Below are 21,584 nucleotides of genomic sequence, written 5' to 3'. Positions count from 1 at the left end.
AGCAAGACTGAAATGTTGTCTTCAGGGCCAGGACATGTTCTAAATATTGCAGGTTTTAAAATCAAACAAGTCGATAAATTCAAATATTTGGGATCAATCTTACAAAGTGATGGATCATCCCAAGCAGAGATCAATAAGAGAATTACAGATGGCAGAAAGGCTATCGGCTTGTTAAACTCTGTTCTGTGGGGCAAAAATATCCTAAATAAAACAAAGAAACTTATATTTCAAACGATTGTACAAAGTCTTCTATTGTATGGAGCAGAAACCTGGACATTGAATAGGCGAGCGGAAAACAAATTGCTCTCCACAGAAATGGATTTTTGGAGACACTCAGCAGGAACTTCTAGAAGAGACAGAAAACGGAATGAAGACATAAGGGAAAAAATGGAAGTGAAAAAGACTATTATTGACACCATCAAAGAAAAGCGTCTAACATGGTATGGACATGTAAAACAGATGCAAGAAAACAGATATCCAAAGGCTATCCTGGAATGGATACCTCCTGGAAGAAGAAGAGGAAGACCTAGGAGGACATGGATGGATGGAGTACGGGAGTGCATGACAGCCCGAGGCTTAACCGACCAAGACACCTTGAACCGCACTTTATGGTGGGAAAAAATTCCTAACAAGAAATAACTTGTAGGCTGAGGAAACCCATTGAAGAACATGGGCTGAATTACTAAGCCAATAGAAGGTGGGAGAACTGTAAAGTAAAAATTAGTACAGCAAACTGCCAATAAACCAAAAATAAAAGTAAAAAGTGGTACAGCTGTCATCAGATATGGGGAAACATATTTAGATAATGGTCAAATATAGGTAAGGCAAATGTGTTTGATCTGATGTCAGCTGAAACAAATATTAATACATGATGACAGCTGTACCACTTTCTACTTTTATTTTTGTTTTATTGGTATTTTGCTGTATTAATTTTACTTTTCAGTTCTCCCACCACATTGGCTTAGTAATTCAGCTCATAATTTTCTTAATTCATCATAACTTTTAGGATATTAACATTCTTTCACCTTTCACATATCTACTACACTTCTTTTTCAACTATCCTCACCCTTCTAGTTACTGGCACTTTGTGTAACTTTCCCATCCATTTATGCATACTTTATTAAATATATTAATACAAGGATATATATATATATATACATTCCTTGATTTCATAAACTGTAAAGATGCTATGAAATCTACAATTGTCTTTCCTTAATTTGAATTTCTTTCCCCTCAGGTGAGTAATCTGAGCAAGAGGAGGCATTGCGCTTGCTCAATCCATTCAAGGCCTTATACATCTAAATTAGATCACATCGCAGGTGCCTAGTCTCCAGAAGCTGCAGTTTGCAGAACTTAAGCCTTTCTTGGTAACACCAACCCTTTGTTCCAATCACCAATTTCGTTGCACTTCTCTGTACTCGCTCCAGCAGCTCTACTTCTTTTCTAAATTGAGGCCTCCAGCCCTGTACAGTACTCAAGGTGTGGCCTGACCATTGCCCATTCACCCCATTATCCCTGCTAGCAAAATTCCTGTACATATTTGACAAGACACCATGAGCTACTCTTGCAGCCTTTTGGCACTACTCATAAAACTTCATATCTGACTGCATAATTACCTCGAGATCCTTTTTATTTTCCACCACCCTGAGTGTAGTACCACCCACTTGATACGTTACTCTGGGGTTACTGCTACCCATATGCAATACTTTACATTTGTCAATGTTAAACTTCAGTTGCCACCTCTCAGCCCATCTACTCAACTTTTACAGATCCTGTTGCAGTAGCGTACTATCATTACTGTCATTAACAACCCTGCCAACCTTCATATTGTCAGCAAACGTAGACATTAACCCTGATATACCTTCATCAATATCACTGATAAATATGGAAAACAACAAGGGCCCAACACCGAACCCTGGGGGACTCCACTAATAACATTAGTCCATGAAATAGGCGCCTCCGTAGCCAGGTGGGCAGGAGCAGCAGTGCGTAGCATACACTTCTTGATTAGACCGGGGTTTGGGCCCGTGACCACCAAATACAGAGGATGCGGAAAGGTCAGGAAATCACCACTGCATATCCCCGGAGCAATATGGCCTTAGTTGTTAATGCTCCTAAAAAACAAATAACAAGTCCATGAAAAGCAGTGTATTTATTATATTGCTCCAATTTGTACAGTAGTCTTCCATGTGCCACAATATCAAAAGCTTTCCTAAAATCCAAGAATATGATATCAAAATTATTCTTTGCATCCAATTCCTTTGTGACTACATCATAATATGCAATCAAATTTATCAGACAAGACTTCCCTTTAACAAACCCATGCTGTGTCTGAACTATAAATGCACTCTTGTCTAGGTGATCCTGCATATCAGTTCCTTAACCAGTGATTTTATTATTTTCCCTGGAGAATTACACTGGTCTGTAATTAACCATGTCACCCTTTTGATCCCCTTTGTGGAGTGGGGACACAGTCAATGGGAACCTACCCTGAGTCCAAGGATGCTCTCATAATTATGGCTAAGGGTTTGCTTACTTCCTTTGCAACCTCCTTTAATATAACTGGATAGATCCCGTCCACCCTTGGTGCCTTCCTTATGTTTAACTTAAACAATTTCTCCTCCACTTTGCTCTCAGTTATTACAAAATTATGTAGCTCCCTGTTAGAGTTTGATAAACTTCTGGCATTCCCCTCCTTGAATAATTTCTCATGTGTGAATGTAGATGCAAAATATTCATTTAGTTTGGCAGCTATCTGAGAATGATCATCTACAGTCAACCCACTGATATCAAGTTGACCAATCTGATTCATCCCTTTCCTTTTAGAGTTTATAAAAGGAAAGAAGTATTTGCTGTTTTTCTTTTCATCCTTTGCCAAAAATTTCTCGTAATCTGCCTTTGCCTGCCTAACCTCCTTTGTGACTTGATTACAGTCTATAGCTTATATCTGCCATAGACTTCTGTGTCACCTGATAATTTATATGCATCCCATGCATTTTTCTTCTCTGCCACAAGCCACATTAATTCATCTGATATCCCTTTAGGCTTAAACCTTGAAAAGTATTTCTTAGTTGGTATGAAAAGCCTAATACCTTCCAAGATTAAGTCCCTGAAGGCCCATTTAAAATATTAGCATAACATTTTAAAAGAAACAAGCAAATTGCTTTATTCAGGCCAGAAGAGAGGAACATAAAGACTTTCTGCACTAGTGAGGATAACAACCTCAGAGTTATCAGCTTGTTCAGGATTGCTTCCACCAGAATGAGTTCTTTTTCCTGAAGTTCATCAATTTGTCTTCTTTCAAAACTTTTGGATCATGAACTGGATTTAAATATGAGTCATCTACACTTCAATTTGGTAACTCTGATAAGTCTTAGTATGACTTTTCTCACCATTTCTAACCTCTTTTTTAAAGAGATTTGTCAAAGGTTGCCACTGCTCTGCCAGTCTAGTTACACATTTAATAGGACAGCCAATGTGTACATACATGCTTAAAAATCATTTTTACTTTAATGGCATATACATCAGTTTAAATTGTTTAAATTTTTCCTTTTAGCATTTCTCCCTAGATAACAGTAAATTTCCATCAAATATTCACCCACTATCACAGGAAAGCATGCAGAGCCTTTTTTCAGTACCCAATTTAACATGACAGATACAGCCTATTACCACCAAGTGTCAATCTGTTCTTTTAATATCCTTCTATCCAGTCTTTAAGCTTAACATAAAAGGCACGTTATGAATACCAAGTGCCATACAGTTTTTTTTTTTTTTTTAAATGAATACCAGGTGAATTCAGGTTGTTCAGAGGATAATGTCCAATGTTGTATCCTGTAGATTCACCTTCCAACGTTGGCACTGATGCAAGCTCTTTTTACATTTGATGATTTTATTACAAATTACAATGGGATATAGTCTGGAATAAGTTTGATTCCAAATCTAATTATTGTATGTAGCAATCAAAAATAGCCCATTTTTCAGAGCCATCACAAAATATGCTCTCCCTATCTGTGAAATTTCATTAATAGTGCATGTTGTTTTTATTCTTCTAAAACTGTAATTTTTTGCTATCAGAAACATATTTCTGAATAACATGCTTCCACAATTACCACAACTCAGAACAAGCTTATGTTCTATGACAAAAGATGTAAATAAACACTTAGCGTATATTACCATAAAATGAAACATCAATTTTTGCATTTCTTTTTATACACTTTATGCTTATTTGTTTGCAAATATTTGATTAAACTGTATTTCTTACCACTTGAAATTGAAAAATCACATCTACAAAGATGTGTGTTCACATCTACTTTGTGTTCCCTATGCAAATGGAACACTAATTAAAGTGTTCTAATTTTTTTTTCCAATCTAAGTTCTAATCTTTTTCAGATAAAGTTCTAATCTTTTTCAGATATTACAATACATGAAATATCTTGCATATACATTTTCTGCAATTGAGGTATCTGAAAAAGTTTACTAATTAGCTCTGCATTACAAAAGTATAATGAAATGTACATTACAAAGAACAAAGACTATTATCTCATGTTTCTATTTGAAATGTAGACTGGGACACTTGACAACCAAATTAGCATTAGCAGTGGCAAATGATGCAAAAATGAAAGCTTATACAATAGTTTGTTTAGTTCTTCCTTGAATTCATTTAAGCTATCAACTTTGACAACTGGAACAAATCATCTGTTCCAGCAATTTGATTGCTGGAACAGATGATTTGTTCCAGCAATCAATCACCTGCAGGCTAAAGGCAAACATCTGCACATCTATTTTACAAACATCCTTCCTTGATTTGAATTTGTGCCACCTCGTGTGTAGTCTGGGCAAGAGGAAGAATCCCTCAGAATTGAGCTGGCTCAATCCATTCAAAGCCTTTTAAACACCTCCATCAAATCACCTCACTGTCTAGTCTCCAGATTCTGCAATTTGCAGAATTGAAGCCTTTCTTGGTAAGAGCACCCCTTTGTTACCTCTCACCAATATCTTTCCCTTCTCTGTACTCCTTCCAGCAGTCCAACATTCTTCCTAAAATGAGGTCTCCAGACCTGTATGCAGTACTCAAGATGTGTCCTGACCATTGCCGTATACAATGGGATAATCACTGCCTTATCCCTGCTACTAAAATTCCTGTATATCATCGACAAAACTCCATGAACTGTCCTGGCAGCTGGTCTGCATTGCTGAGAGAACTTCATATCTGACTGCACAATTATCTCCATGTCTTTTTCATTTTCCAGTATGCTGAGTGTAGTACCACACAGTTGGTACACTACTCTGGGGTTACTGCTACCCATATGCAGTACTTTTCATTTGTCAATGTTAAACATTCAATTGCCATTTTTAGCCCATCTGCCTAGCTTTTCTAGATCCTGTTTCAGTAGCACAACATCATTCCTGTCATTAGCTACCCAGCCAACCTTTGTATCATCTGAAAACTTGGACATTAAAGCCTCATATGCTTCATCAATATCATTGACAAATATAGAAAACAGCAATGGGCAATACTGAATCTTGGGAGACTCCACTAATAACATTAGTCCACTAAGAGCAGTGTCCATTGATTACTGCTCTCTGTCTTCTCCCACTCAACCATCCTTTTATCCATAGCAGCAACTTGCAATTAATGTCACATTGCTCCAATATGTACAGCAGCCTTTTATGTGCAACAGTATCAATAGTTTTCCTGAAATCCACGTATATGATATCAAAATTGTTTTTTTGCATCCAGCCCCTTTGTGACCGTATCATAGTATCCAATCCAATTGGTCAAACAAGATATCTCCTTAACAAACCCATGCTATGTCTGAAGTATAACTGCAGCCTTGTCTACATGAGCCTGCATTATTCCTTTTAACAGTGACTGCATTATTTTCCCTGGAACAGAAGTTAAACTAATAGGTCTAATTAATTATCATTTTCTGCAATTGAGGTATCTGAAAAAGTTTACTAATTAGCTCTGCATCACAAAAGTATAATGAAATGTATATTACAATGAACAAAGACTATTATCTCTATTTTTTGCATCCAGCCCCTTTGTGACCATGTTATAGTATCCAATCCAATTGGTCAAACAAGATATCTCCTTAACAAACCCATGCTAGGTCTGAAGTATAACTGCAGCCTTGTCTACATGATCCTGCATTATTCCTTTTACAGTGACTGCGTTATTTTCCCTGGAACAGAAGTTAAACTAATAGGTCTAATTAATTATCATCCCCTTTCATTCCCCTTTGTGAAATGGGGATACATTCGCACATCTCCAGTCCATAATGACCTCCCCTAAATCCTTGGATGTAGGGGAGGTCATCATCGCTAAGGGTTTGCTTAATCTCTTTGCTACTTCCCTTAATATAACTAGATAGATTTCAACAATCCCAAGTGCCTTTCTTATGTATAACTTCAAAAATTTCTCTTCCACTTTTCCTCTCATTTATTAAACATTATTTATCTCCTGTTAACGTTTGATAAATTTCTGGCATCCCCTTCTCTAAATAATTTCTCATGTGTGAATGTAGGTGCAAAATTCAAATTCAGTTTGTCATCAATCTGAGCAGGATCATCAACAGTTGAACCATCCATATCAAGTGGACCAATTTGATTCATTCCCTTCCTTCTAGCATTTATATAAGTAAAGAGGCCTTTGCTGTTTTTCTTTGCATAGTTTGCCAAAGATTTAATTGCAAAAAATATTTTTGAAAGAAAGACATAGAAACTCTTTGTAGCCAACTATATTATGATGGTGAGACCAAAAGGGGCTGAATTATGAAAATGGCAAATTCTCCATTGCTAAATCACAGTTGGCAGCTATGCTATGAAGAAGGTTGAGATATGGGTCATTTACCCAACATGATAGACAAGTTTGAGAAAATGGAAAGCTCTTATGCTTTGCAGAGGGAGGTTGAACGGTTTCCGATGTACTGTACACAAAATTACTGTGGAGGATTTAACATTTAGTTAGTGACAAATATACTTCGTTTTTTCATTTACTGCATTAATTTTTTTTTCATAAATAAATTTTAGGGAGAAATTGATAGACAAAAATGCTTATCACTGAAAATAGAATATATGAAATAAATAAATTAACCATTGTGTGATATATATATTGTTATATATTGCAAAAATATTTGCTGATGCTATCGAGGCAGTGATAGGTGGGTCAGAAAACTGTTATCTTGGGGGGGATACTGATACTATTAGTTTAATTAGTGGAAAATTAAATTCTAAATTCTAATTAAAAGCCACAGGCAGAGATAAAAGTGATTTTTGCATTGCTATTATTGGTACATGTGTGTGTGGGATTTCAGGCCCTGCTATGGGTCATTATGGAACAAATGAATACATGGCCTGTGTTAGGATAACTAAGGGTAAGAACATAGGCATGTATACTTGCATGTAAACTACTGCTAGGAGCATTGTTAATAAATTGTTAATCTATGGCAGTGCATCAAGTTGAGATGAGTGCAATGTTGTGTCAGCTTGGTGTGTAAGCACTGGGAAAACAAAATTGAGAGCAGGAGTGTGTTATAGGCCTAATTACTGTGATGAGTCGACCAAATAGCTACACAGGAAAATATAGTGGACCAGCAAATCAGAATGTCTCAAAATGGGGGATTTTAACTTTCCAGATATTGACTGGCATTTGTGGATTAGTCACTCACACACTAGCAAGACTTTTCTACAGCAGCATGTGAGAGGCAACTAGAGGAAGCAATACCCTTGATCTGGTTATCAGCAGTAATTCTTCATTCATTAAGAATCTGCATGAAAAAGACTCAATGGGTGGCAGCGATCACAGTGTATTAATGTAGAATTTAATTAAAGACATAACTACTGTGAAGTGTAAAGGGAAAGGCTTTGCTTTCATAAGGGTGACTACAGAGGACTCAGACAATTTTTAAATTGTGTGCAATGGGATCAACTGCTGATGTTACCAATAGCAAATACTAAATAGGAAGTATTCAGGAAGTAATCAAAGAAGCTGCTAGGCTTTTCATACCAATAGAGAACAACTGTTCAAGGCTTAGACCTAAATGAATGTTAGATGAACTATTGAGACACATGACAGAGAAGAAAAGTGCATTGGATGCATATCAATTATCAGATGATATAGAAGCCTGTGCTAGACATAAATTAGTCTATAATCAAGTCACAAAGGTTAGGCAAGCTAAGGCAGATTATGAGAATTCTCTGGCAAAGAATGCAAAGAAATACAACAAGGACTTCTATGCTTACATTAACAGTATAAGAAAGAAGTTGAATCACACTGGACCACTTGATGTCTATGGGTTGGGTTAAATCAGTGGTTTTCAACCTTTTTTTAATAACGGCACCCCAAGTCATTTATTTTATTTTGGGGCACCCCTACTCAATTTTCTGCCTGTTAGATCCAATTCTCTCTCTGTATATATAGATATATAATATTAAAAAACATATAGAGGTACTAAGTAAACATCAATTATAGATTACCACCAAATTAAAAAGATACCGTACACCTTTTTTATAATGAAATAAACATATAAATTTTTAAAAAATAATAAGTTTAAGTAACTTAAACCAAAATTACGTGGCACCCCTGGAATGTTGTTGCGGCACCACAGTTGAAAACCACTGTGTTAAATGTTGATGACCCTGCTCAGGGCTGCAGACAAATTGAATAGGTATTTTGCATCTACATTCATGCATGAGGAATTCTTTAGAGTAAGAGATGCGAGAACTTCATCAAAATCTAACAAGGAGCTAAATGAATTTGTGATAACTGAAAAGGAAATTGAGAAGAAATTGTTCAGGATGAACAATAAAAAAGGTTCAGGATGGGCATAAAAAAAAAAGGCACCAGCAAATGGAATCTATCCAATTACATTAAGAGAGGCAGCAAAGGAGGTAAACAAACCCTTAACCATAATTATGAGACCATCCTTGGATTCAGGGGAGGTCCCTATGAACTGGAAAAGTGCAAATATATCCTCAGTTCGTAAAGGGATATCAAAAGGCAACACGTGTAATTATAGCTTAAGGTCTGTTCCAGAGAAAATAATGGAGTCACTGGTTAAGGAAGTAATGCAGGACCATCTTGACAGGAATGCAATTGTACTGTAATCACAACATGGATTTGTAAGGCAGTCTTGTCTAAACAATTTGATCGGTTACTATGATGCTGTGACCAAGGAAGGAACTGGACGCAAAAAACAATTCTGACATCATATACTTAGATTTCAGGAAAGCTTTTGACACTGTTGTGCATGGAAGAGTACTGTAGAAATTGGAGCAGTATGGTATTAAGGGTAAGTTGCTACAATGGATAAAAGGGTGGTTGAGTGGGAGAAGACAGAGAGTGGTAATCAATGGACGCTGCTCTTTGTGGACTAATGTTATTAGTGGAGTTCCCCAGGGTTCAGTGCCGGGTCCATTGCTGTTGTCAATATTTATCCATATTGATGTAGGTATATCAGGCTTAACATTAAGTTTGCAGATGATAAAAAGGTTGGCAGAGTAATTAACAATAGTCATCAGTGTGAGCTACTGGAACAAGGCCTGGGAAAATTGGGTCGATTGGTTGAGAAATTAGCATTAGTAGAGGCATATGGTGCAAGAAAGCAAGCCTATGCAGCATCAGCCAAAAAAAAACCTCCCATTTCACCCCTCCAGTCATTCCAAAAGCTTGTCCAGCTCAGCCTTAAGTTTATTTAGGCTATCAATTTCCACAACAAAAGATGGAAGTTTGTTCCACCAATTAACTACCCGCTGGCTAAAGGCAAATTTCCGCACATCTATTCTACAACTGTCTTTCTTCAATTTGAATTTGTGCCCCCTCAGGTTCTTAATCTGAGCAAGAAGAGTATATTAAGAGTTAATGCTATGATTATAAATGTAGTATTCATTTACTATAACACAATTTCTCTTTTATCTGGTGGTATGACAATTCTGTGATGAACTTAATGTACTACTGTAGAATTATCTCTAGTTTATATATCAGCATATCTTAATAAAGTAGAGGTTCCAATTAGATTTCTCTTATAAATCAGCTCTTTAGAGGTTCTGACAAGTGACACTGGCCAAATCATGTTAGTACAAGTAAAGATTAATTCCTATTAATGTATTTGAGATATTGTAATAATGTTTAAATAAAAAAAAAAAAAAAAAAACATAATGGAATTACAGAAAAGAACTGCAATTAAAAAAAAAAAAATAAACTGAAACAATTTAAAAATCTTTTTAAAATATACTAATTACTTACAGGGAAGAGGTTGAAAGTTGCAGTCAGACTAGCTTTATAATGTTGAGATATCCTTGCATTTTTAACTCCAATTGGTGTATGCTAAAAATTCAGAAATGTTACAGCTAAGAAACTAATAAAGAATACTAGTATTATGAAAGTGGAGTACAAACAAAGATTAAGAAAAAAAGAGTCAGATTTTATAGCCTTATAATCAATTTGTGATTTCTAATAACATTTCTAACACACACACACGTGCGCGCATGCACACACAGTGAAGAAATACAGAAGAAAGGCTGAAGACATCTAAGTAATAGAAAAATAAAAAATATAGAAAAAGGGAAAAAAAAATCTAAAGAAATTACAGCATAAAAAAACATGCAAATATACAAATAAATATAAAAACAGATAAATATATCACTGTATAACCCACACCCCTGGTGTCATTTCAAAGAATCAACCACCAGAAATGCACAAAACTATGACAATATGGAGTCTCTGTTTCTAATGCAAAGCACTTTTTTTTTTTTTTTAAATAAAAACACCAAACACATAAGAAATTAAAACCTATAGTACCATGTGTGCACTGAAGGTTGAGTTGATGTAATATGATACTTGTTTACACTAGAATTTAATTTGTGTAGACTGTAATTTTCACAAAATATACTTCAAGGGTGACTGTGCCAAAAAAAAACAGAAGTTGAAGGGATACAGGAAAAAGAAAAGTTAGTGTTCTGAGTTTGAATTTGGACAGTAAAGGAATGCTGCTGACTGGTTGCAGCATATGTTTGGACTGGTTTGGAAGAGAGGGTGGGAATTATACAAGCCAATTCAGAAGAACAGTGCCCATGGAGGTATCTGCAGAAAAGAATTAGATACAGAAACAGAACATGTATGAGTCAGATAGTGGAGATACTTTGTAAGAGATGGGTCATTAATTAACCTAACTGCCCTCTTTTAAATGAAGTCAAGAAGACTGAATGAGGTTATTATATATTTTTTTTTTGTTAGTTGTTGGCGCATCTGCTTCTGTGGCCATAATACACCTCCCAAAGTTTTTGCATTTTTTTACTCTGATCCAAGCCCAAGGCAGGATTCGAACCTGCGACCATTGGGTTGCCAGGCAGGCACTTTACCCCCCTGGCTAGTTCGGTCGGCAGTGAGGTTATGGGGACACCATCCCTGATGTTGGAACAATATTCTATGGTAGGATGAAGTTAATATTTATACAGAATGAGTAGCTGTTTAGAAGAAAAGTAATGCTGAGAGTGAAAGAGAAAAGACAGCTTTTTTCATTCAGAGGAAATAATATTTATGATGTGCTTATGCCAAGACAGAGATTAAAAGTTAGAGTAATCCCTAATAGAAATATATGTTCATGTATAAAAATCTGAGAGTCATTGAAGATAGGAGCAGGAGAATCTTTTTTGAGATATAAGACAGGCCAGAGTTTTATAAAGATTAAAATTAACTAACTTATCTTTGCCCCACTGGAGATTTAGCTTGAGATAAGCATTTAAGGAATTAGTAGTGGATATTTGAGAAGTTGAAGCTGTGCAGAGTAAGGTTTCTCATACTGGAAAGAGGAATGCAATGTGCTATCGTCATCAGAACTATGGATAGCATTTCCAATCAATGGAAGAAGGTCATTAATATACAAGAGGAAAAGAGTTGAAGAAAAAACTAAACCTTTGTGGAACACTTAGCATTAGTCAAGAAGTGAGACAGAACCATCTACTGTCACACACAGTGAGTGGTCAGAGAGAAAACTGGATACCCAATTACAAAAACTACTTGCAAAAACCATAGGATGGAAGCTTATTTAGAAGACTTTTATGCCAAACATGGTCAAAAGCCTATGAAATGTCGAGCAACTGCTTAAGTTTAACCACTCTTTTCCATTGAATTTTTCCACAAATGGTAACAAAGTATGGATTCTGTCCGTATCTGTTCACCAGTGAACAGACACTGACAGAATTCATACTTTATCCTTTAAATCTTGCTGGCCTAAAAATCTAATAATATAACGATCTTAATTATAAAAACAGAATAAACCTACCTTTCCAACTCTATAAGGCTAATGGACGTATCTACATTTGGAGAAATGCAACGTGAGGACATGGCACCTGGATTCACTGATAGTGTTCGGCAGGCTGGGGGTGGTGGTGGTGGTGTTATGATTTGTTGATTGTTTCTATGGCATACCCTAGGTCTTATCACCATTAATCAATGGCTTGGTGGGAACAACAATATCATCGCTAATCAAGTATACCTCTTCATGATGATAACTATCCAGACAACTCCAGTGTTGACCAACAAGACAATGGCCATTCCACTTGGCCTGGAAAGATGCTAACTGGTGTCGGGAATACAACAATGAATTCTCTGTTCTCCCACTCACCTAATCTCAACCCAAATGAACATGTTGGGATCTACTCAAAACGGGCATTTGATGCTGCAACCATCCGCCGAATAATGTGCAGGCATTACTGTATAGATTGTGCAGTGTAGTGCTACCACAGGATATCCTGCAATGCCTAGTGGATTAATAGTAATAGAGGCATGTGATGCAAAAAAGCAAGCATATGAGCTTATGTAGCATCAGCCAAAAAAAAAAAAAATCCACACACCATTCCCTCTAAACGTTTGACCAGTTCCTCCTTAAATTTATTTAAGCTATCAACTTTCACAACGACAGATGGAAGTTTGTTCCAGAAATTAACCGCCCGCTGGCTAAAGGCAAATTTCTGCACATCTATTCTACAACTGTCTTTCCTCAATTTGAATTTAAGCCCCTTTAGGTTTGTAACCTGAGCAAGCAGAAGAATCCCATCAGACTTCAGCATGCTCAAGGCCTTTCAATCAGATGACATCACAGGTGGCTAGTCTCCAGCCGCTGCAATTTGCAGAACTTAAGCCTCTCTTGGTAAAGAGGACCCCTATGTTCCACTCACTAATCTACATCCTTTTTAAAATGAGGCCTTCAGACCTGTATACAATACTCAAGGAGTGGCCTGACCATTGACTTATACAAAGGAATAATCACCTCCTTTTCCCTGCTAGTGAAATTCCTGAATATCATTGACAACACCCCATGACCTGCTCTTGCAGCCTGTCTGCATTGCTCAGAAAACTTCATTCTGACTGCACAATTACTCCCAGGTCTTTCTAATTTTTTACCACTCTAAGCGTAGTACCACACAGTTGGTACGTTCCTCTGGGGTTACTTCTACCCTTATGCAGTATTTTGCATTTGTCAATGTTGCCACTTCTCAGTGCATCTGCCCAAATTTTCTAGATCCTGTTGCAGTAGCACACTGCCATTACTGTCAATAACAACCTTGCCAACTTTTGTATCGTTTGCAAACTTTGACATTAAGCCTGATATACCTTCATCAATATCATTGATAAATATGCAAAACAACAGTGGGCACAACACCGAACCCTGTGGGACTCCACTAATTACATTAGTCCACAGAGCAGCGTCCACTGATTACCACTTTGTCTTCTCCCACTCAACCACCCTTTTATCCATTGTAGCAACTTACCCTTAATACCATACTGCTCCAATTTCTATAGTACTCTTCCATGCACAACAGTGTCAAAAGCTTTCCTGAAATCCAAGTACAGGTGACCCCCGCTTAACGCTGATAATTCGTTCCGTAAAAACAGAGCGCTAAGTGAATCCGCGCTAAGCGAGCACCGCATTCCCATAAGGTAACATATGTATTTGTGAGTTGCGGTCGGTGCAATAGGATATTTCCTAATCAATAATAAACGGTAGTGAAAAGATGCACAAATGTCGGTCAAAATATTTAATATTCAAATATTTGTACATATAAAATATTCTACATTACATTACATATGTATATAATTATGTGGTAACTACTTACATATCAAAATTAAACTTAAAATTCCAATTAAAATCATGAATTTAATTGATCTAAATCTAATTGATGAATTTAATTTAATTGATGAATTTAATCATGAAAAATGTGTCGATTTTGGGTTGAACTTTGGCCCTCTTCCAAATAAAATAAAAGGGGTATTAATTTTAAATCCCCCGCAGCGTTACCACCCAACAATAAAGTCAACCGATCCTTCGCTGCTTTGAAACCTGGCATGTTTTTTACTTCTTTCAATATGAAACTTCTTTTAGGCATTTGTTTCCACAAAAGTCCTGTTTCGTCTAAGTTAAAAACTTGTTGAGAAGTATAACACATAATATCCCTCTTCAATAATTTTAACAAGTTCTTTTTTGAAAGTTTCGGCTCCTTCTGCATTTGTGGCTTCTCCCTGGATTTTAAATCTATTCAACCAGCCCTTACTAGTTTTAAATGGTTCCACATTTTTTTTTTTTAATAATATTTAACTTAACTGAATTATGCATTGGATATTATCTTCAATAAAATTAGTTAAAAGTCTTTCCATTTCAATCCTAATAGCCGGCCTAGCCCTAGTTGCTTGCAGTGGAACAGCTATCTTTCCCGCTGCTAAAATTAATTCTTTATCTTTTTTTATAATTGTTCTTACAGTTAAACTTGCAAGTCCTAAATTATGGCACACATCTGCTTGTCTTTAACTGGAATCGATTCGCTTCAAAACATCTAATTTGATTTTCAAATTCAGTCTTTTTCTTACATTTAAGTCTTTGTACTGCGCTCAGACGTTGTTGCTTTTTCATTCTTATCGGCCATTATTAACTCTTCGAAAATGTAACTGCGTTGGTTGCATTAATTATGATACAATGTTCAAGTAAACTGTCCGTTTCGCACGATGTCTAATAGGGTACTGAGTGATGACTAGACTTCGGATAAATGCACATAACGCAAATATTACAAGCAATATTATTATTATTATTATTAGCTACATGGTGCAAGGAAGCCTGAGGCTTATGCTGCACCAGCCAAAAAAAAAAAAATTCCCTAAGGGAGAGAGAGAAAATCAAAAGTAGAAGGGAATCACCAAGAAAGAGAAGAATGATGATATCCAGCTCAGGACACTGGGTGTGCCAAGCCCATACTCACTAGATGTGAGCCCCTAGGGTTATAATCAGATCAAGAGTATTACTCCCTCTGGTTGCCTCTCAAACATGATGCTGTAAAAAACAGTCATCCAATAAATCCACAGAAGTCTTGCTAGCATGCAAGTGACCAACCCACAAGCTCCAATGAATATCTGGAAAGGAAAAAATGCCCAATTATAAGACATTCTGATTTACTGACCCACTCTCTCTCTCTGTATAGCTGGTCATTGTACTCGTCAGAGTCATTAGGCCTAAAACACACTCCTACTCTCATTTTTGCTTTCCCAGTATCACACCAAACTGACTTAACATTGCACTGGCCACCCATGTCAACTGGATGCACTTCCTAAGATTTTATGTTTCCTAACAACATAACCCCTCCTGTCTGTCCTTTCTGTACATGTCAGGCCCGTTTTACACCCCTCGACATGGGCACCTGTACGTGGTGAGGGGACCTCCCAGTGATGCTGCTGGGCTTCCAGATTAGCATCACTGGGATCTAATGCCCATACATTGGTTCCAGGGTTACATCTTTGGAATCCGGCGTGTGCAGCCGTATGCCGCGACCCGTGGAATTCGGAAAGGGGGATCCTGGTGGTTGAGGGGCCCAGCCTTAATACACCACTTTGGCTCCTACTTCGACAAGACGTGATCATTTTTTAAAATGTTGATCTCGGAACTACCTAACAAGTCACTGTACTAAATTAAATTAGCGTGCGAGAAAATGTCACTGAATGTGGGAAAAATTTTTCAAGTCGGCGTGGGAAACGTTTTAATGCAGTTTTGCTATTCATTTTCAAGCTATTGACTCCATCAAATGAAACGATTTTGTTAAATATGCCAAAAATGCAATCTGTAAAAGAGCGTTATAGTGATCTGTGACAGCATTATAGTCAAATAGGAGTTATAATATAAGAACAGCGTTATAGCGAATCAGCGTAAAGTGAACCGCATTATAACGGGGGCCTGCTGTATATGATATCAAAATTATTTTTTGCATCCAGTTCTTTTGTAACCACATCATAGTATCTAATCAAATTTGTCAGACAAGACTTTCCCTTAACAAACCCATGCTGTGTCTGAATTATTACTGCATTCTTTTCTAGATGATCCTGCAATGCATCTTTAACCATTGACTCCATCAATTTACCAGGAACAGAAGTTAAACTAACTGGTCTGTAATTACTTGTGTCACCCTTTGATCCCCCTTTGTGAACTGGAGATAAATTTGCACATCTCCAGTCTGTGGGGACTTCCCCTGAGCCCAAGGATGCTCTCATAATTATGGCTTATGGCTAAGAGTTTGCTTAGTTCCTTTGCCGCCTCCTTTAATATAACTGGATAGATCCCATCCACCCCAGTCACCTTTTTTATGTTTAACTTCAACAATTTCTCCTCCACTTTGCTCTCAGTTATTACAAAATCATTAAGCACCCTGTTACAATTTGATAAACTTCTGGTATTTTTCTTCCTTAATAACTCCTCATGTGTGATCATCCTCAATCATCCACATGTGTGAATGTAGATGCAAAATACTCATTCAATTTTTCAGCAACCTGAACAGGATCATTAACAGTCGAATAATCGTTATCAAGAGGACCAATCTGATTCATCCCCTTCCTTTTAGAGTTTATATGAGTAAATAAATCCTTGCTGTTTTTCTTAGCATCCTTTGCCAAAGATTTCTCGTAATCTTTCTTCACTTGCCTAATCTTTTTTGTGACTTGATTACAGACTAGCATATATCTGCCATAGGCTTCTGTGTTGATTGATAATTTATATGCATCCCATACATTTTTCTTCTCTGCCACGAGTCTCAGTTCATTTGAAAACCATTTAGGCAACCCTTGAACAATATTGTTTAATTGGTATGAAAAGTCTAGTAGCTTTCACAATTAATTTCTTGAATGCTTCCCACTTAGAATTTGCGGTTGGTAACATCATTAGTTGGTCCCACTGTACAGAATTTAAAACCTAAGACCAATGTCACCTTTACGGAAGCAAAAACACTTTACTTTACCCCTGTTGGTAGTTACATCTTTAAGTAAATCCCACATCAGTACACTGTGATCACTGCCACCAAGTGGTTCCTTTATCTGCAAATTCTTAATACACAAATGATCACTGCTGATAACCAGATCAAGAGTATTACCCTTTCTGGTTGCCTCTCGAAGATGCTGCTGCAGAAAACAATCATCCAATAAATCCACAAATGTCTTGCTAGTGTGCGATTGACCAACCCACAAATTCCAGTCAATATCTGGGAAGTTAAAATTGCCCATTATAAGACATTCTGATTTCCTACCCCACTCTACTTCTCTGTACAATTGTTCATTCAAGTCATTAGCCTGTAATACACTCCTACTCTTATTTTCGCTTTCCCAGTGCTGATGTCACACCAAACTGACTCAACATTGTACTGTCCATCTATGTCAACTGGATGCACTTCCTTAGATTTTATGTTTTTCTTAATTAACAGCATAACCCCTCCTCCCTTCCTATCCTGTCTATCCTTTCTGTATATATTGTACTCCCCAAATTCCAATTATGCATTCCTAATATCTGTGTGACATACCATGTTCTTATTCTTAGTTACCCTAACACAGCCCATGTATTTATTTGTTTCATGATGACTACTATCAGTCCCTGAAGCCCCCAGCACCCCTTGCTCCAGGCCACTGCTCATTCTAATAGAATTAGTGCAAGAATCACCTTCACCTCTGCCTGCGGCTATTTTTAACCTTTTAATCTGTGAATACCCCAAGCTAGCAGTTTACCAACCCACCTAATACTGCTTAGATAGCATCAGCAAACACTCTTGTGCTTTCAATGTCTATTTAAGTGTATCCCATCCCTGTAGAAGCAATCTCTCCTGTTAACAAGCACAGACCACGCTGAAAAAAAATTCTACCCCATGAGCCCTGCACGCTCCCCTCCAATGTGAATTTATTGACAAGGCTCTCATCATATACTCCCTCTTATCATGTCTGGGCAGAATTGCAGACACTTTCAAATTTAACCCTAACCCATAACTTTTTCAACATTGACCTGTATTTGTTAAGTAAATCTGTATATCTCTTACTCTGAATGTCATTTGTGCCGACGTGTACAACAATATTACCCTTTGTGCATTTAAAAGATGATATCTGCTCTACAATGTCATCAACATTTGCCCCTGGCAGACATACCCTGGCCCTCTATCCTTTTTAAACAATATATTAACCATCTCCCTGACAATTGAGTCACTGACAATAGCCAACTCCTGTGGGACCAGTGCATTCTGCCTTGGAGATTGCTGCTGTGTTGTCTGATGCACAGGAGTGAGCTCTGGCATTGAATTGGGCAGCTGACAGTTTGATGGGCCCCTCATATTAATTTCTTCGAGGGCATCTACCCTACACCTCAAGCTCTCATAGAAGCCCATCAGAACGTTCAGTTGATGCCAAATTTCTTCACATTATCTGCACCTAGCACACACAAAGACATAATCCTTGGCTAGATCATATTCTGTTCCAGAGAGTTCGGCAAACATTTCACAAGTTGCACATTTTTTTAGGCTGTTATGCATTGAAGAATTGCCTCCCTCATTTCTCCCCCGAGTTCCTACCAAGAAGTGTATGGGCTATATTGTGTACAAAAGGTAGCCCCATGATGTATTAGGTAGATGGTGCTAATGGAAAGGTGGTACTATTACACATGAATGCATAGTATGTTTTAAAAAAATAGTTATTAATGTATTTTTATGAATAGTTTTATGGTCCATGGCTTCTAATTGCAAATATAAAAGTGGCCTGGAGAAAAAAAAAAAAAAAAAATAGAGACTTAAATCTTGTTTTGTGTCACCTTTACACACTCCTTTATTCCACAGGAGTTTCCTTCTTGCATAGAAATTTGTTCATATCTAGCCAATTCTTAAAACTATGGCTGGATATTTGATGATGCTAATGTGATGTGTCCTGTAACCTACTGATAAAACTGGAAAAAATATATATATATATATTTTGCATTTGCATTCAACATGTGAAGAAGTTTTTAGAGATGGGAATATCCTAGAGTTGTTCTCTTACCGAGAAGAGCTTGGATTCTATAAATTTGAATAGTGCAACGAGTGTAAAGGATTCTCCCCTACCAATAAGACTGAAGCTGGATTTCCACAGCTGTGGGCTCTGCTTTATTTGAAGCAGCTTATTATACCTCTGGATATGCCATATTTGAATCCACTTGTGGGTATATATCTGTCAAATAATTGGTTTGTGGTCAGTAAGAGAAATCTGGACAAAGTCAATGTCAAAATGGTCTCTTTCCACTTAGTTCTGTGAATTCATTTTCCAGCATCCCAATATACTTGGAAGCCGAGCAAAATTTTACAGTATACTTATTTTGATTGAGGTGAAATAGCAGATATAATTTGCTTCAACAATGAATGAGAAGTTTGGGAATTATTCTGCAGGATCTTCACTGCACTTAGTCTATATAGATTATGATCTGTGAATGGAAGAGATCTTAAAGAAAAGCTAAGGCCATCTTAGTTGCATACAGTTAAACAGTGTACACACTACATTCCTGTAGCAGCAAGACAGGGATAACAGGGGTGGGGAAAATTACGACAGCTTCCATGGATATATATGATTTTGAGACACTGGTACATAACTAAAAAGTTTGGGCATTAGTTGAGACATGGCTTGCTTACATGCAATTGCTGAAATCTTTGGCTTGCCTTACCAACAATTAGATGCATAACATTGTCTATGGAGGTTGTACTGTCAAAGTCTTCATATTAGCAAGATGTACATTCCATTCCTGCTGCATTAGATCTTGAAAATTGGATTCAGTAGATATCATCACTGTTACAAGTTGCTGATCTCTAAGGATGCCTGCAGTTCAAATATGATAAAAGTGTTGTCAAAGATATACATAGCAGCAGAAGAATTCTTTTTGAAAGATATAATGCAGGGTAGAGTTTTAGAAGGGTTGAAATTAACTAAGTTATCTTTGCTCCACTGGAGAATTGCCTGTAGATCAGAATTTAAAGAATTAAAAGTGGATATTCCATAAGTTCAAGCTGTTTCTGCAGGACAAGGTTTCTCAAAGTGGAAGGTAGAATACAATGTGCTATTGTCAGAAATACTATGGATATTATTTCCAGTCAATGGAAGAAGTCCATTAATATACAAAAGGAAAGGAGTGGGGAAAAAACTGAACCTTAGGGAAAACTAATGTTTGTGGACAAGTGAAAAGACAGGGCTGTCTACCAATCACCCACAGTGAATGCTCAGAGAGAAAACAAAAAATTGACAGTCCTTAAGACAGCAGCTTGTTTAAAAGATTTTTTTTTTTTTTTCTGTTAGTTGTTAGCGCATCGGCTTCTGTGGCTATAATGCACCTCCCAAAGTTTTTGCATTTTCTACGCTGATCCAACCCAGAGGCGGGATTCGAACCCGCGACCTTTGGATTGCCAGGCAGGCACTTTACCCACCTGGCTAGCCTGGTCGGCTTAAAAGACCTTTAAGAGAAAAACAATCAAAAACCTTTGAAATGTCAAGAGCAACTGCTTGAATTTCATCACGCTTTTCCACTGAATTTTTCCATGGATGGGTAATATAAGCCAACTATCACCAGTGGACAGACACTGACAAAATCCATACTGGCAATTGTTGATCAGGTGGAAAGTTTCTAGCTTGTTTGGGAGTTGGCAGCTAATGGATTTCTCCATTCCTTTAGCAAGTGAAGTGCAGTGGGGCGATAATTTAATGGGAGGGTTTTGTCATCCTTTTTTAGGAACTGGCTGGACTTGAGTAAATTTACAAGCAGAAGGAAAAATACCAGTGGAATTAGAAAGCGTAAAAAGGTGACAGAGCAGGAGTAAGCTCAGGAACACAGGTTTGAAAACAAGTGGAGAAATACTATCAGGATCTGGAGTTTTCTTGGCATCATGATTATTCAAAATTCTTCTCACATCCTTTTGATGGAAGACAACAGAAGGAATTGAATAGATTGCTCTGGGAATGATAGGAGGTGGTATACCAAGATCATCAATACAAGAGTTAGAAGAAAAGAAAGATGCTAGCAGGTTGGCTTTATCTTTAGCCCAGGTGGCAATAAAACCATCAGGTTTTAACAGAGGTGGGAGTAGGGATGGGCAAATGTTGCAGCCAATAACTGGCAAGAGACCAGAATGCACAACTACTGTTTGGATAAGAAGCAAGTTTACTCTTAGCCTGACCAAAGTTTGGACTAATTAATAACTGCTTTAAAACTTTTTCGAGTTTGGTGTAGGCACAAAATGAACCTGTAGATTTGAATGCAAGCCAAATTCAATATGCAACATTCTTA

The 21,584-nt window shown here is 37.1% G+C and overlaps 1 protein-coding gene across 7 annotated transcripts in view; it reads right to left on the bottom strand.

Moving 5' to 3' along the window:
- The window catches only part of LOC150087109 (protein O-linked-mannose beta-1,2-N-acetylglucosaminyltransferase 1-like), a 637,681-nt gene that overhangs the window by 132,901 nt on the left and 483,196 nt on the right, over window positions 1-21,584 (bottom strand). For all 7 annotated transcript variants that reach the window (XM_090372960.1, XM_090372959.1, XM_090372965.1 and 4 more), the window contains one exon: window positions 10,247-10,327. In XM_090372960.1, coding sequence (XP_090229086.1) covers window positions 10,247-10,327 — 81 coding nt within the window. The remainder of the gene's footprint in view (window positions 1-10,246; window positions 10,328-21,584) is intronic.

Source organism: Mastigoproctus giganteus, chromosome 4 (genome assembly GCF_048544385.1).
Source record: "Mastigoproctus giganteus isolate SK-2022 chromosome 4, ASM4854438v1, whole genome shotgun sequence".
Taxonomy (NCBI): domain Eukaryota; kingdom Metazoa; phylum Arthropoda; class Arachnida; order Uropygi; family Thelyphonidae; genus Mastigoproctus; species Mastigoproctus giganteus.
The sequence above is the reverse complement of the archived record's forward strand: the minus strand, read 5'-3'. Positions and strand labels throughout refer to the sequence as shown.